Source organism: Melanaphis sacchari, unplaced genomic scaffold (assembly GCF_002803265.2).
Source record: "Melanaphis sacchari strain LSU unplaced genomic scaffold, SCAv2.0 Contig116_pilon_pilon, whole genome shotgun sequence".
NCBI lineage: Eukaryota > Metazoa > Arthropoda > Insecta > Hemiptera > Aphididae > Melanaphis > Melanaphis sacchari.
The window spans coordinates 459,039-474,028 of record NW_020270453.1 but is presented as its reverse complement, the minus strand read 5'-3'; the positions used below and the strand labels follow the sequence as shown (position 1 = coordinate 474,028).

At 24.8% G+C, this 14,990-nt stretch overlaps 1 protein-coding gene across 1 annotated transcript; it reads left to right on the top strand.

The window, feature by feature from the left end:
* The first annotated feature begins 3,893 nt into the window (after positions 1–3,893).
* Positions 3,894–12,502, top strand: LOC112603978. Its single transcript, XM_025352822.1, has 8 exons — positions 3,894–4,061; positions 4,680–4,893; positions 5,033–5,199; positions 9,480–9,591; positions 9,713–9,957; positions 10,031–10,196; positions 10,266–10,398; positions 12,471–12,502. Coding segments are annotated over exons 1-8 (1,056 nt in total). The 5' UTR covers positions 3,894–4,043; the 3' UTR covers positions 12,472–12,502.
* The last annotated feature ends 2,488 nt before the right edge of the window (positions 12,503–14,990 follow it).

Below are 14,990 nucleotides of genomic sequence, written 5' to 3'. Positions count from 1 at the left end.
AAAAAAGCACTTCAAATGTGAAAAAGGAAAAAAATAATATTTATTGACAAAAAAATTTTAAATTTACCCTTAAAAAATCATTCTAATCTATAACTACTTTGATAAATGCTAAAGTAACTTTATTGAATACTTTATAGTTAAATCTTACAATGATAATAATGCATATTCTATATTTAGCATATAAAAGGTAATTATAAACATAACATTAGCAATATGTTTTTTGCAAGCTTTTATCAATTTATACTATAAATATGTAGGTATACAACTACTATAATTAATTGATGATTTTTTTTTTTTTATTAAGGAAGACAATTTAAAATCTGTACACAATAATTATTACAATAAGCAAATTTGATATTTACATGGAATAAAGTAACATGAATAACGTGTTGAGGAAGAAACCCAATGGTAACACTTCCTTCACTAATTTAATAGGTCTTTAAACTATTTGCGCTTTAGTCTGCGTGTTGAGTTTTTTGAGAGGGTGAAGGTGGACATGTGTGTTATTAAAGTATTGCTATGTGTTTTCGCTAGTTCAATGGTAGTTGTTATTTTTAAGTCATTGTGTAATGAAAGGTTAGAAACGTACTAGGGGACTTTGGTTACTAATCCTATCGTGATTACTTGAAAAGCCTGAGTTGGCCTAATGTTCGAGGGTTTGGCCGGACGGACCAAATTTTGGTCCCCAAATTTCTATTCTATACGACCAGACTGGTCATATGATTGACTTATATATAATAAGTTTGTTTTAGAGTTGAATAGGAGTCGGAAGAGATGAAGTCTAATATTCGCTGGTTTTCTTTTAGGTGGGGGCCTCAGCTTAATCTTTTATTAAGTGTTATGTCTAAGTACTTTATTTCGGTTCGGACAGGGATGGGGACGTTGTTCATTATCAATTGAGGGCACTCACGAGGAGATTTTTTTAACGTGAAAGTAACTTGTACGGATTTATCTGTGTTATTTTAATTTTCCATTTTTTGGCCCATTCGTCAATTTCGTTAGCATGAACCTGAAGTGCAGTTAAAGCTAGTTTAGGATTTGAACTGGAGGAAAGAGTAGCAGTATAATCAGCATATGTTACAAGAAGGGTGTTTTTTGATGAGGGATATCTGCTGTATATCCATTATATAGATCAGAGGATAAATCTTTATCTTGTGGGACTCCAATATATATTGAGTGAGTAGATAAAATATCGTTGTCTTGTCGTACGACAAACGAACAATTTTCTAGATAAAATTTGATAATAAGATAATAAGGAGCTGGCATGAAAAGTTTTTATTTGTATAGTAGGCCTCCATGTCAGACTCTATCGAAATTGATAATTAAATACGAGTACAAAAAAAAATACAAAAAAATTAAAAAGCAAAATAAAGCATTGATGGGTAAAAAATCAAAAATAATGTTTAACCATTACTTTAAAAATTAAATTAAATACATTTAATGAAAGAAATACACATCTATCAAGTACCAATATCAAGAATAAAAAACTCGCTTGTTTTTATTTCTAAACTTTAATAATTCAAAATAATAATTTAATATTCACTTGTATTGGTAGTAAATTCCCAAGGTTCAATAGTATGCTACCATAACATAAAGTTTGAGAAACACTGATTTATGTATAAAAACTAATAAATTTAAAACAGTTTTTCACATGATATAGATTATAGAACAATCTTCAGTTTTGGAGCCTATTCTTATTTTTTTTAATAAATAAATTGATAATATTCTGCATAATTGTAGGAATATTGGAGTAGCAGGATGATTACTAAGATAAGATTACTACTTACCTGCATAATTAAAAAAAAAAATGTTTAAAATATATGGATATAGTTTTAAAAAAATACAAAGCTTATAAAATATGCATTACTATAAGACAGTCCCAGTTCAATTTATCAATTGTAACATAAATAAAATTAAATTCCTTTAATAAATCATAGGTTATTGTATGTCTACTTAAAAACGAATATAAAATTACACAATAATCACCAAAAATAATTTTAAAACAAACCTACAAAAATGTAAAAGTTTTCTATGTACCTCCAGGTGTTGGTATTTTTTTTTTTAATTTTACAACTATTTTTGTTGTTAAACAGATGTACCATAACTGTTTAAGTATGAACCTAACCTGTGCTGAATAATTATTATCATTTATCATCATCACGTATCGAATATTATTTTTTAATAATTATTTAATGATAACAACATAAATAGGTAACTGTAGTGTTGCGATAGTCGCTGCACGTAAGACCACACATATAGACAAGTATTACATATCGAATACGTGTTACAATGTATTAATAGCTGTTAATGATTATTACAAGGAAAAGCAGATTTCTAAAATTAATAAATGCTTAATGAATACTTAAACGAGACCTTGTGAGAGACTATAGGATCCGGCAGTTGTTCAATATATTAGGGCGCTCTTAGAGAGACCTAGACACATTACTTTTGCACGACGACTAGTTGACAGTGTCCATGCTAGAAGTATTTGTCTTAAGTTGTAAACATTACTCTGAGTGTTTAAAAGTGTTAAATACTAATCAAATATTAATAAACATACAATAATAGTTAATCAATCAACGTGTTAACTTATTTTGAATCGACTTTCGTCAACCGTGCTCCACAACTGGATCACAACAGTAGAGTAAATAATTAAAATGTAATGGAAACGAAGATACTTGTTCAATCAACTGCACGTTTGATGGTTTAGTCTTTAGTATGCTATCTACCTATCATAAATATTTTATCTACCGTCATTTTATGTAGGTTTAGTACTTTAGTATAGTATCTGCTATCTACAAATGTAAATTATCTTACCATAATAATGCTGTATTTCTACTTTGTCACTTTTTTTCATGTGGAAGTAGTGTAGTTATGTAGGTATATGAATTTCTAATTCGAATGATCCAAACAGGTCTTTGGTTGGTTTTTATAACGAGCGCCACCATTCTTCTTGAAGTTCTATGTAATATGTTAGTCGTTCCGCGTTTTTAATGTATTTATTTTGACGTGTCTCCAAAGATTTTCTATAGTTTGTGTCTCATTGGGTCAATGAAATTTTCTGAATGATTGAATATTGTTAATAAGTTATCAACTAAATTTGCACAAAATTAATTAATAAATTACATGACAGAAAAACTGGGGGACTTAATGACTTATCCTCCCTAGTTGCGCCTATGCTAGAACCTCCCATTTTTATACGGTTTTAAAAATCAGTTAGTGCTACGTCTCAACAAAAGTTATACTAGTCGACTTTGGTTGATTTTGATCTTTTTGTAAATACCTCGGCTTGTGTAACCTTTATTTGAAATACCTAATACTAAACAAATTCTATGATATCGCACAAATTTAAACCACTGTTACATATCTTTATACGTACGAAAATTATTGTTTTTACATATGGAGTGAAATGTTTGCCACCCTTTTTTTGTACATCGATTGTACATTGTTTTTAAAATATTACCTTTCTTATCAAGTTTTTGACTATTTTTCAGAACATCAGTGAATAAATTTGAATTACAACTATTACGAGAGCCATACCATATTTTCGTCAAGATATTAAATAGGTATTTTAAATTTAAACAAATATGATTTTAGCGTTTTGTGTTTCAATAATTATTAAAATAGAACCATTTTGACGTTAATAATATCGATAATTAATAATTATAACTGCGAACTGGTTTAATATTATACAATATCGGTCAACAAAATCTATAAATAATAATTGTTTGCAATAATAAGGAAAATTGTCGTTATACTACGGTATAGCGCGGTACATGTACCCTCTCCTTGTACATAAAAACATTATTAGACCCACGAGTTTGTATTGTTATTTGTTTGTAATGTGCGTAACAGTATAATGTTCATACTTCATTGTTCACTGTTCAGTTCACGCATTCGCGGTTGCGCGCTGTCTTGACGCGTTACATAATATATACGACCGTATCAACACGAAGCCTTTGATGAAACAATCAAAGAGTTTTCCAAGTCCATTTATCTGTAATTCATTTCAATCGAACTACAATACTACATAAACCATTAAAATGACTGATATTCAAAAGGTGAGTAGAGTATATACGATCTACATAATATAGTCCATATGCATAGTAAAAGTTTTTTTTATCAAAATTACTTGAATAATTAGGACTCGGATCCTAATGAATTTACACTATCAAAATATGTGATTAAAACTAAAAATATTCAATGTCGTTTACTGGCACTTATTATTTATGTATTAAATTTATGAACTTGTGCCTTGTGGGAAATTATACATTAATGTTCCATTAGAATAGGTGAATTACAGTACTTATCTAATACATACATACATTAGAATTTTGTTTGTTCATTGTTTTTACTATTGGTTTTACTAGGTTAAAAAATTGTTAACTACTTCTATCATACATTTATATATTTTTATTTTTTTTAAATATATTTTTATTTATTAGGTACCTAAAAGGACAACCTTTAAATTGTTGATTATTTTTTATGATAAATAATAATAAAAATAATAAAGTTTAACAAATTAAACTAAATACAATAAATTTCATTGAAAACTTCCTTAAATAAACTATTATACTAAAGTACAGTAAATGAAATTAATAAAATATATTTCTTAAGTAAAATTAGCTGGCTTTACACTGTTATTTATATAATCATGATATTGATTATACATTTTTTAGATTTCTTGGGTAGTGGCTTATTTCACAAGATCCTATGAATATGGTATAATACCTATGAATTGGTTAATAGAAAAAAATGATGTAAATGAAAATGGAACTTATTGTCTATGGCCTCCTAATCCAAACATAACTAGCGAAGATATAATAAGAGCCAGCCCTCCAGATTCATCCTGGTTAATCTGTCGAGTCAAAATAATTGTCAATAAACCATACGGTAAGACTTTAGATTAGGTTAAGGCTAATATTATATTTATATAATACCTGTCTAATAAATATTTGAATCAAATTTATTTTGTAAATTGAATTAGTATTTAGGATTCTCCTATCTAAACAGAACTTTAATTTTTTTTAAGATGATTATGTAAGAGCTTGGCATGAACTATTTATAATAGTTGAATCTTCTTCAACAAAAACTAAATCCATTTTAAAGAAAATGATTGATAATAAAAAGATCAACTTAACAAAAACTAAAAATGTTGGTATTCGAAACAATGCATATTCTTCAAGTCAACCAGTAGAGGTAACTGATATTTTTTTTTTATGAATTCTAGTATTAAATTTTTTGAAAATGTTAATGATTATAGCTCTTAATTCATTATTAAACAAAATTTTACATACCTGCTAAACGATATTAAATTGATAGTTTTAATTGAAATAACTAGAATTAAGCTACATTAGGCTACGAAAATATTTTATTTATTATATTAGTATTTAATTATTATAATAGTATATAATATTTATATTAACTTAAATAATCCAAAATTTTACATCTTTCTGCAAATATCGTAAAGCAGTAAAAATAGATTTTACGTATTTATAATAGAAGTTTCTAGTTTCTACTAATAATATTTTTAAATTATATAAATATAATTAATATTGTCATTTATCATTTAAATACCCATGTAATTTCGTCCAAATTTAAACTTAAAATATCAATAAAAAGTAATTGTTTAAATATTGTAAATATAGTTTTAAATTATAAAGTAACGTATTAAACGAAATTTTTTTTATAAATTTCCAACTGCAAGATAGTTAGCAATTTTTTACGAATTTCTTTCAAATTATAATTTCAAATGCATATCAAAACTAAATATTTCAAGTATTTTGACTTGGTGGATAATTTTTTACTGACATTTTTAGAAAAAAAAAATTATAAAACTTGAAATTGCTCATCCTTATAATCAGCGGTGGTTTGACAATTTTATTTGATCAGGGCAAGCCTAAAATATACCATCTATCCACCCACCCACCCACCATTGCACAAATTTAATATTTAAGATATTTTATCGAATAAAAAATCAGTTTGGCCGAGTTGTAAGTGCTTTAATATTATAATGTATTATATATTATTTACTTATAATAAATTATACACTAAGATATTATATATAATATATTAAATATTAAAACTGCACTATTCAAAAAAAGTATAATGAACTATTATTATAATATGTCCCATGAAAACTGGATGTAGATATATTCGCCGTTCAACTATGGTGGTGATCTGTAACTGTTTACTAAGGATTTGTCACTACTCGGTAAACACTGACAAAAATAGCATAATATTTTATGATTATGATTATCAACAACAAAAACAATATGTTTATGTGTATTTCATATTTAATTATAAAAGTGTGTAGTGTACTAGCGATTGTGTGACTGTTGAATTTCTATATCGAGCAGATATCTAAAAATATATGGATTTTACTCATTTCCAAATAGATGTATTTTTTCGATGTCTATTATGATAATATATTGATATAAACATCTTATAATTTTATTTATTTTATGCTTTTTCTTTCTTATATCTATTATTTACCAATGTATAAATGAAGGTAACGGTCCAATATGCGATCTACACACTGATTTAAGGTCCAATACGCGACTACGTCATAAATGTAAAATACAAATAATTTTAAATAACCTTTTTTTATTCCACTTCTCAGTGTCGTTTATAACTGTATTATTTCAGTTTATATTGTTATAAAACGTATTTTTCATATCGGTCAAAAAGTTATCAAAAATGGTTTTTGGATTTTGACACAATCTCCACCACTCTTCTTGGAGTTGTTTATCTAGTAAAGGAGACGCCCCATTCTTTTTAATATTATATTTGAATTTTATAATTCTCCATAAGCCTTCAATTTGTTGAGTGTGTGCTCCTAAATAAAAAATTCTGAATGGTTAACTATTTGATGAATATATCCATGTTGATTTAATGTTGAGTACGCTCTTCATTGGTCACTATAAATTGTCGTTCCCGTTTTTATTTCATTTTTAATAATTTGTAAAAGAGTTTTTTATCGGATGATAAGATCGAATCTTATCGGTAGATCGAGTAATATTTGTAGGTCGCATATTGGATCTTTACCCAAATGAAATGGTATTATATTGAATTATATTTTGTATTTTAATTATTCGACTTTTCAACTGGGTAAAGTAAATACACCTACTTTAAGAAAGTGAAGTGAAAACTTCAAAAGTATCATAGTTTAACAACTTCAAACTTGTATAATTAAATAAGTACCTACGTTTCATCTTTATCATAGGTAACACTATTAAATATTAAATATTATATTATAGTCTCTACTCTTAGTCATACAATGTTGATCCATATATTTGTAACATTAGAACAAAATTATTGCTTATAATGATAGAATTATAAAATGACAATCTAATGACAGTAACTGTATTTAGACCAGCATCTCTTTACGTCTTGTTATTAGTAGTTGTTACAAAATAAAAAAATATCTCAAGATAAATAATAAGTTATAGCTATTTCAAAAAATTTCAATATTATTAATAATGACCACCTGACCATCCATCCTACATTTATTAAAATTTAACACATGTTCAAGCCGCCTCTGCTTATTATAAGATTAAAAGTAGGTAGTTAAAATATTTTGAAAACATTTATAGTTATATTTTTAGTTGAAATTTTTGATGTAAATTTTAAGTACGATAATTCGTTTTCGATTTTTGGATTTGTGTAGACATTTACGTTTTATTTTAATTTTGTTTTTATTCTCAGTTATATAAAAAAAAAGTAAAAATACAATTTTTATAATCTGATTAATTGAAAGTATCAATTAGATCCAATTTTCTATTCAAAATCACCTTCTAAAATTTAGTTATCTAAATGATAATCAAAGCATTTTATTGACTACTTATCGCGTGTACACATACACAAAAACCAATACATCTTCGTTCCGCTCAGAATTTAAAACAAAATCATAATTTTTTCAGCTAATATAATGTCACAACTTTGCGATTTGGGTTTTTATTTGTGTAAAATGCGGCAAGTATCACAAATACGAATTATAAAATTAAATTAAATAATTTTTATTCTCAATATTATTTCCATATCAACAATTATTATTTTGATATTTATAAACTTGACACGTTTACACGGGTGTGACTGTGTAAGAGATAAATTTGTTTTGACTTGGTGTTTTACTGTCTTTAATGCGTACAGGGTGGTGTTATGATCACTGTTTTCAAAAACAGCGGCCGCTTACGATGATGATATGCAATATACTTTTTGTATAATATTGGTCATGTACCTAAACATATTCTTGCAAATGTCAATATCGTGCTGCACGTGTTGAATTACAAAATAATTTATAAAATGATATGTATAGTAATATTATATTTTATTGGGTAGGTAATTTTAAAGATCTTTATAAAATTTTGTATCTTAAATACTTATAAAAAATTGTAACAACTTATGTATTGTTGAATTTCATTAATCTATCGTTGGTAATACTGAGAACATTTCGCTCAAACTTTACCATTTTTAAAACCACTAGGTAAATTATACTAAATATACTAAGAGTATTTCATTGAATGAATTTCAGGAACACTTTGAAATTAATAGCAGTGATAGTTCTGATACTGATCCTAATTTCATATCGGATAATGTACCTGATTCATAATAAAATCCATAATAATAGTGCAAACATAAATTAAAATAATGATAATTTTTTTTAAGAACATTTTATGTCAGTTAATTTTTCAATACACTTAATTATAAAACAAATTTATTTAATATACAAATATTGATACAAATATATTTCTATTAAAAATATTTTATAATAAGTGCGCACAAACGCTTACACGTTAACAACGGTGTGTCATAAATTAATTGTCACCAATGACGGGTTAATTGCAATAAGCACAATTTCTGACAAATTTTGTACTGTTTACAAGATGTTTTTGAATTTTATCAACATTTTAATTTTTAATGCTGATAAAAATATTATAACTATTTACTTGATATTTTTTAATTGAGAAACTAACAACTTACGAGGAGTTTTGTATTTAATAATTTTCAATCATTTCTACGTTGCAAATATTTTTTTACCAATATTCATAAAACTACATTTGAAAATTTCTTGTGTCTCTAAATAGTTTAAAAATTGTCGAAATATTTTGAAAATCTTATGGTAAATCAAAACCGATAATATAAACATTTGGTAAAAATTTAAAGTTAAAATTAATAATACTTTCCGGAAGAAATTGTTATTAATATGAGATTGCATGAATAGGAATAATTTAATATTTCTTTTATGCTAGTTATCACACACACTAAGCACCCAATTAATGGCATATATACGCACAGGCTTACAAAATCACATATATATATATATATATATATATATTTTATTCTTTAACACTGTGAATCAAATCTCCTTAATGGACTATATACAATTTTAAAACAATTATATAATTTATAAATTTTGATGATATTATTTTATTTTAATTTATTTATTTACATTATTTTTGTATTATTGTTAACTGTAGAATATAAATATGTCTTATGATGATGGTATGACTACCATCCAAGAGCCATTAATGATGAATACTCCAAAGTCAACCGACATTCAGATTGATAATAATCCCATTACTCTAACTGGTAAATATAGTTTTTTCTTTAAACTCTAAAATCTGTCTTATTTTTTGAAGTTTAATTAATACATCTTATTATATTTAGTGTTAGTAACATTACGTTTAATGATTTTTTTTTTTGTGTGTAGATTTGGATATAAAAAATATATTAAATGCAATTTATAATAATGGAATAAATATAAAATTCATGTTAAGTGGCTTATTGTCGAACTTAGAAGGTTTAAAAACACTTTTTGATAAAATGGAATTACTACAATTGAATAAATATGCAGATGTACAGTTCCCAAATAAGTTTCCCATAAACAGTTCAGATGAATTAAAATGTATAGAAGAATGTATATTGTTGAATAAATTTGATTTTAGACCTAAACTAGTTGAGTATTTTAATTACGACATAAAATATTTTAGTTTAGAATTTTCTAATTTAATTTACTTATTATTAATAGGAAATTTATATTAAAACAATTGGTGGTCATTCTTTTAAAAATCATGTAGTACGTGCTTTGTCAAGATTAATCACTGATGAATATGCAGTTAAATGTACATGGACTGGTAGAGGAAAAGGAAAATCGACTAAAATTAGTGATAAATGTTTGATTATGATATTAAAAAGTGAAGCAGATTTTTACTAATTATCAAATTGTTTTATTTAAATTTCTTGTATGTGTTTTACAATTATAGAAGTTGTGCAAGAATGTTATTCTCCGCAGATAAATACAGATTTTGAATTTGAAAAAATTGTAGCTGGATGGCTCAAGTGTGTTGTTACAAGATACAATAAAACAAAAGCTAAGACTTTAAGCCCAATTCCATGGTATAATTAATAACATTACTTAATATTTATTAAATTAAATTATATATTAATAAATAAAATATTAATATTATTTTATTAACACACTCGTGACGAATCACGTGCATAACGCACGATTTCAATATTATTGTTATGGTCTAAGGATTTTGGCGGGTGTTTTATTTAATGGACGGGCTGTTTTTAACTTTTTTTAAACATTTATTTCTTTGTTGATATTCAACTGATTTTGAAAAATAAAAAATCTATTTAAAAATCAGAAATTATTTATTATTTTAAAATAATTAATGAACAATAAACTAATCTATTCATATAATTATTTTATTAAAATATATTTTTTTAACGAAAAAAAAATCGATCAGCATAATATAAATGTTATGTTTGTATGATGTATTTAAAATGATTGATCAATTCATAATGGTATATCGCATATTTTACTGTACCTAAAAGAGAATCGAAAACGACGACTAATCTTCGCATTGAATCGATTGGAAATAACTAAAAAGTAGCAAAAATAATAATTCGTTATAATGATATTATATAGTCTTCGTTTAATATCTAATATAAATGGTAAATTTCAGCATTAAAATCATAAATATTCAATACTATTTATAGAGTTTAAGAACTTTCTGTTGAAAATTATGTTTATCTTTGAAGTACACACCGTAGTGTACCATTAAAGTATTATTCCATAAATACATTTATACATATATTATGTCTATGAGTAAACTAATTCCATGTTATATTATATGTATTTATTTATTTACTATTTCCAGAGAAATATCCAAAATTTTTGAAAAAAAATATTAGTAGCCAATAGACATTTTTGTAGGCGAAATATGCTATTGTTGTCATAATTTAAAAACAAATTAAAAACAGTGCTTTACGTGGAGCCAACATTTATGTATTTTAATTTTCGATGTCGATAGTTGATGCACTATCGGTACTATCGATTGGAGAAAATATGAAAAGTGTAGGATAAAAATTGAATTTAATATCGGAGTCCAAAAAGTCATCACTCATCACGCGCTTTACGCGTGATCCATCTTCAACGAACAAAATACTGTAACGCGCTCAGCGCGTGATTTGTCCTCAATGTAATTTTTCCATTTTGTGTTTTGTCTTGAATGTATTTTAACTTATAATTAGTGGTGTAATAGTTAATAAATTTATGGGTATACGCACCTAAAAATAGTTGAATATAGATATACCTTAAAAAATTTTCTCGCTAAGCTCGAAATGAGGTAACTTACCTCTCGAAATGTCTCAACACTTATGGTGGTAATGTTTAATAAGCTTTATCTTTTATTTTAAACACATTCATTATTTATAATTCATTATAAACGTAAATAACTTTTAACTGGCACACTTTTGAAATTTGATTTTGGTTATTTTTTTTTTATAGTTTATAAATGTATTTACTTTATCCAAAAATTATTTGCATAGTTGTGAATTATTTTTTGTTAAACCAAAGTTGCGATTTTAATGATAAACAGGTAGATTTTATTTTAAAGTGAGTAGTATTTTGACAGCATAAAATTCAGTGGAAAATCTGCTATGGACGCATACATTTTCAACTTTCTTAATATTGATGCTAATATTTAATATTTACACTATACAGTACAGTACACACTCGGCAGTTTCCGAATTCTGAATTTAATACGAGGTTGAGGCTATTTTTCGATAGTATAATAGTGTACATAATAAAATAATATTTGTATATTATTGTAATTATTTATTTTATACTGTGATATTAATTATGGCTGATGATAAACTAGAAGCATGCGTATACCCATAATGCATGCATTTTCAATTGGCGTATACCCATGATAAACGATTTTTTTTTAAAGTAGGTACACGAATAAATTCAAAAATAGAGATCCGGGGATACGTCGTATACCCGCGTATATACCTCTGCTTATAACTATTATTATCTCTTCATAGAAATTAATAATACTCAATCCTTATATTTATAAAATATAACTTAATAGTTAATACTTATTTATCAATATTTAATTATCATAGTAAATTGTTAATTTTTATTTTAAACCTTTTAAATTATTATGGTTCAATTTCAGAAATCAAATTCAAGATTTTTTTTATGCTCTCAATATTTGTTGATATTATTTAGTACATTTGTTAATTATTTAAAGTTAATATATGTTTATCAATACATCTTATTATTATGTATTAAGTATTATTTTATATTCCATAAAAATGTTAATTTTTTTTTTTTTTTTATTCAAGTGTTACAATTTTATTTTATTAACTTATTATTTTTTTTTAAATCAGTTTTTATCCTACAAATAACTTAATTGATTAATTTAATTATTATTCTATAACCTAATTATTATGAATGTTTTTATGGAAGTATTCACTTTTTAATGGTTATATTTTTTATAAATTTATAGATATTAAAAGTTTGATATTTTGTTTGAGAATTTAATTGTAATTGAGTTATTTTTCTTCTAATAGACATGCACTTTGAATTATATTTTAAGTTAGTTGTTTTATATTTTTTATACTTAAGAATTGTAATTAATTATGTTTCAAAAGTTAAAAAGTAATGTTGATATTATAATAAATGATAAAATTCTCCAAAAAAATTTTGTGTTTTAACTTAAAATTTGATTAAAAACAATATTTTTTTTATAATTGCTAATAATTTGAACTCTTTAAATAAGTAAGTCTTAATAGACCCTTTAATACAGGTTCATAATTGGATTCAACTTGTTCAGAAACCATTTAATGGTCCAAATGACGGCCCCTGGATGAACTCTAAAGTTGAAATATTTTGAAAATTTTATTGTGTATAAAAAATAATCATATTCAAATTTGTTTTAATTTTTAATCCAAACTATCCTCAAAGTTGAAAATTAAAGCATTTATTCGACTATTTGGGCATTGTGTATATTTACATACACAAGAAATCAACACATTGTAAAATCAATGCATCCCTCTGCTATAAATCTAAACTACAATTTAATTTATATTTATTAATTAAATTTTCTTAAAAAATCTTCGGAAAAGTAAATCCATAATAAACTATGTATGGCCAGTATTTGTGGATTTCAAGGAAACCTAAGATCCATCGCAATAGTATATATTTACTACTTATTATATAGTATAATAATATAATGTTTGAGTTTGATTAGGTACTTATATTATGTAGGTATATCTTAAATATATATAATGGTGTGTTTTTTTGCTACATATTTATTATATTTTAATATTCACAGTTGTTTATAGTTTACGACAAAGAGACATTTTTAAATATTTTAATAGTCAATCCAAAATACTTAAAAAAAGAAAAAAAAATATTTCATAAGATCTTTAATACAAATTTGGATTATCTTTCAATTAAAATAACTACTGATATACAAACCGTAGTAAAGACTTTTATTGAATGTTTTGAATGGATTTCTAATGCAACTTTAATAGACAGCGGAACCAATTTTTTGTGAGACATATTTAAACAAATATGCAAGTTATTGAACATGTGAAATTGTAAAACGTAATCATGTTTTTTTAGAATAACAGATATCCTGAACAATTATATGTAGAGCTAGGGTTTTTATAACCTAAAAATGCACTAAAAAAAATGCAAAATGACCTAAAAACTCTAAAAAAAATAAACTTAAAAATATACTAAAATGAGTGGAAAAATATAATTTTAAAATTATTATTATTTATTCATTATTTATATTTCACTTAAAAAAGGTAAAAAATTATTTTAAGAAGTAAATTAAATAAATATATTTAAACTTGAGTTGACAATTAATTATATTACTTTTTTAATATCAATAGACTGGAGTAATTTGGATTATCTATTCAAATACATACTAAAAAAAGCTTAAAATAAACAAAAAAGAGTTTAAATACTCAAAATTAATGTAATATTTGTAAAAATTACCTTAAAAATGCAATAAAACACATTTAATGTAAAATTGTTATAATTGTTATAAACCATAGTATATATCTATAATAAAATACAATACATTTTTTTAAAAAACATTATAATATTTTAATACGATTATAAAACAAAAATTGAGTAAATTCATACGTGACAATCAGTTTGAAAAAATGGTAGACAATGACTCTTTGTATCATAGGTAACTTCACCACTGCCACGTACCTAATTGTTTTTCATTGGCAGTTATTTAAAGGCAACTTATTTTTTGTGCAATCGAACAAATTTGATTTATAAATATTAATAGTATTTTATAAGTAAGTACTTACTATTTATCAACATTTTTCGTTCATCCTATAAAGTTTGAGTTATATTACTTAAACGTTCTATGGTGATGAGCACCTTAAAATATATTAATTATTTTTTTCCTAACCTCTTAACATTTTCACATATTTATTTAATACTTTAAATTACTATATTATATAATATAATAAATTCTGAGTTCAACCCGGCAAGTCGCATAAAATGTATAATAAATAATACTTATTACTACTGCTTTTATCAATATACATAAAATTATTCAAAAACAGCTCTCTCCCTGTTGTCAATAAATCTCCCTTAGAATTTTTTTTACATACTGTCGATAGTGTTAAAAGAGCAAAAATAGATAAATCTTGCAAACCCCTCA

Coding starts and splice junctions, on each gene's coding strand:
- LOC112603978 (XM_025352822.1), top strand. Junction 4,894..5,032: donor AATTGTCAATAAACCATACG/GTAAGACTTTAG, acceptor ATTTTTTTTAAG/ATGATTATGTAAGAGCTTGG. Junction 9,958..10,030: donor TTGATTTTAGACCTAAACTA/GTTGAGTATTTT, acceptor TATTATTAATAG/GAAATTTATATTAAAACAAT.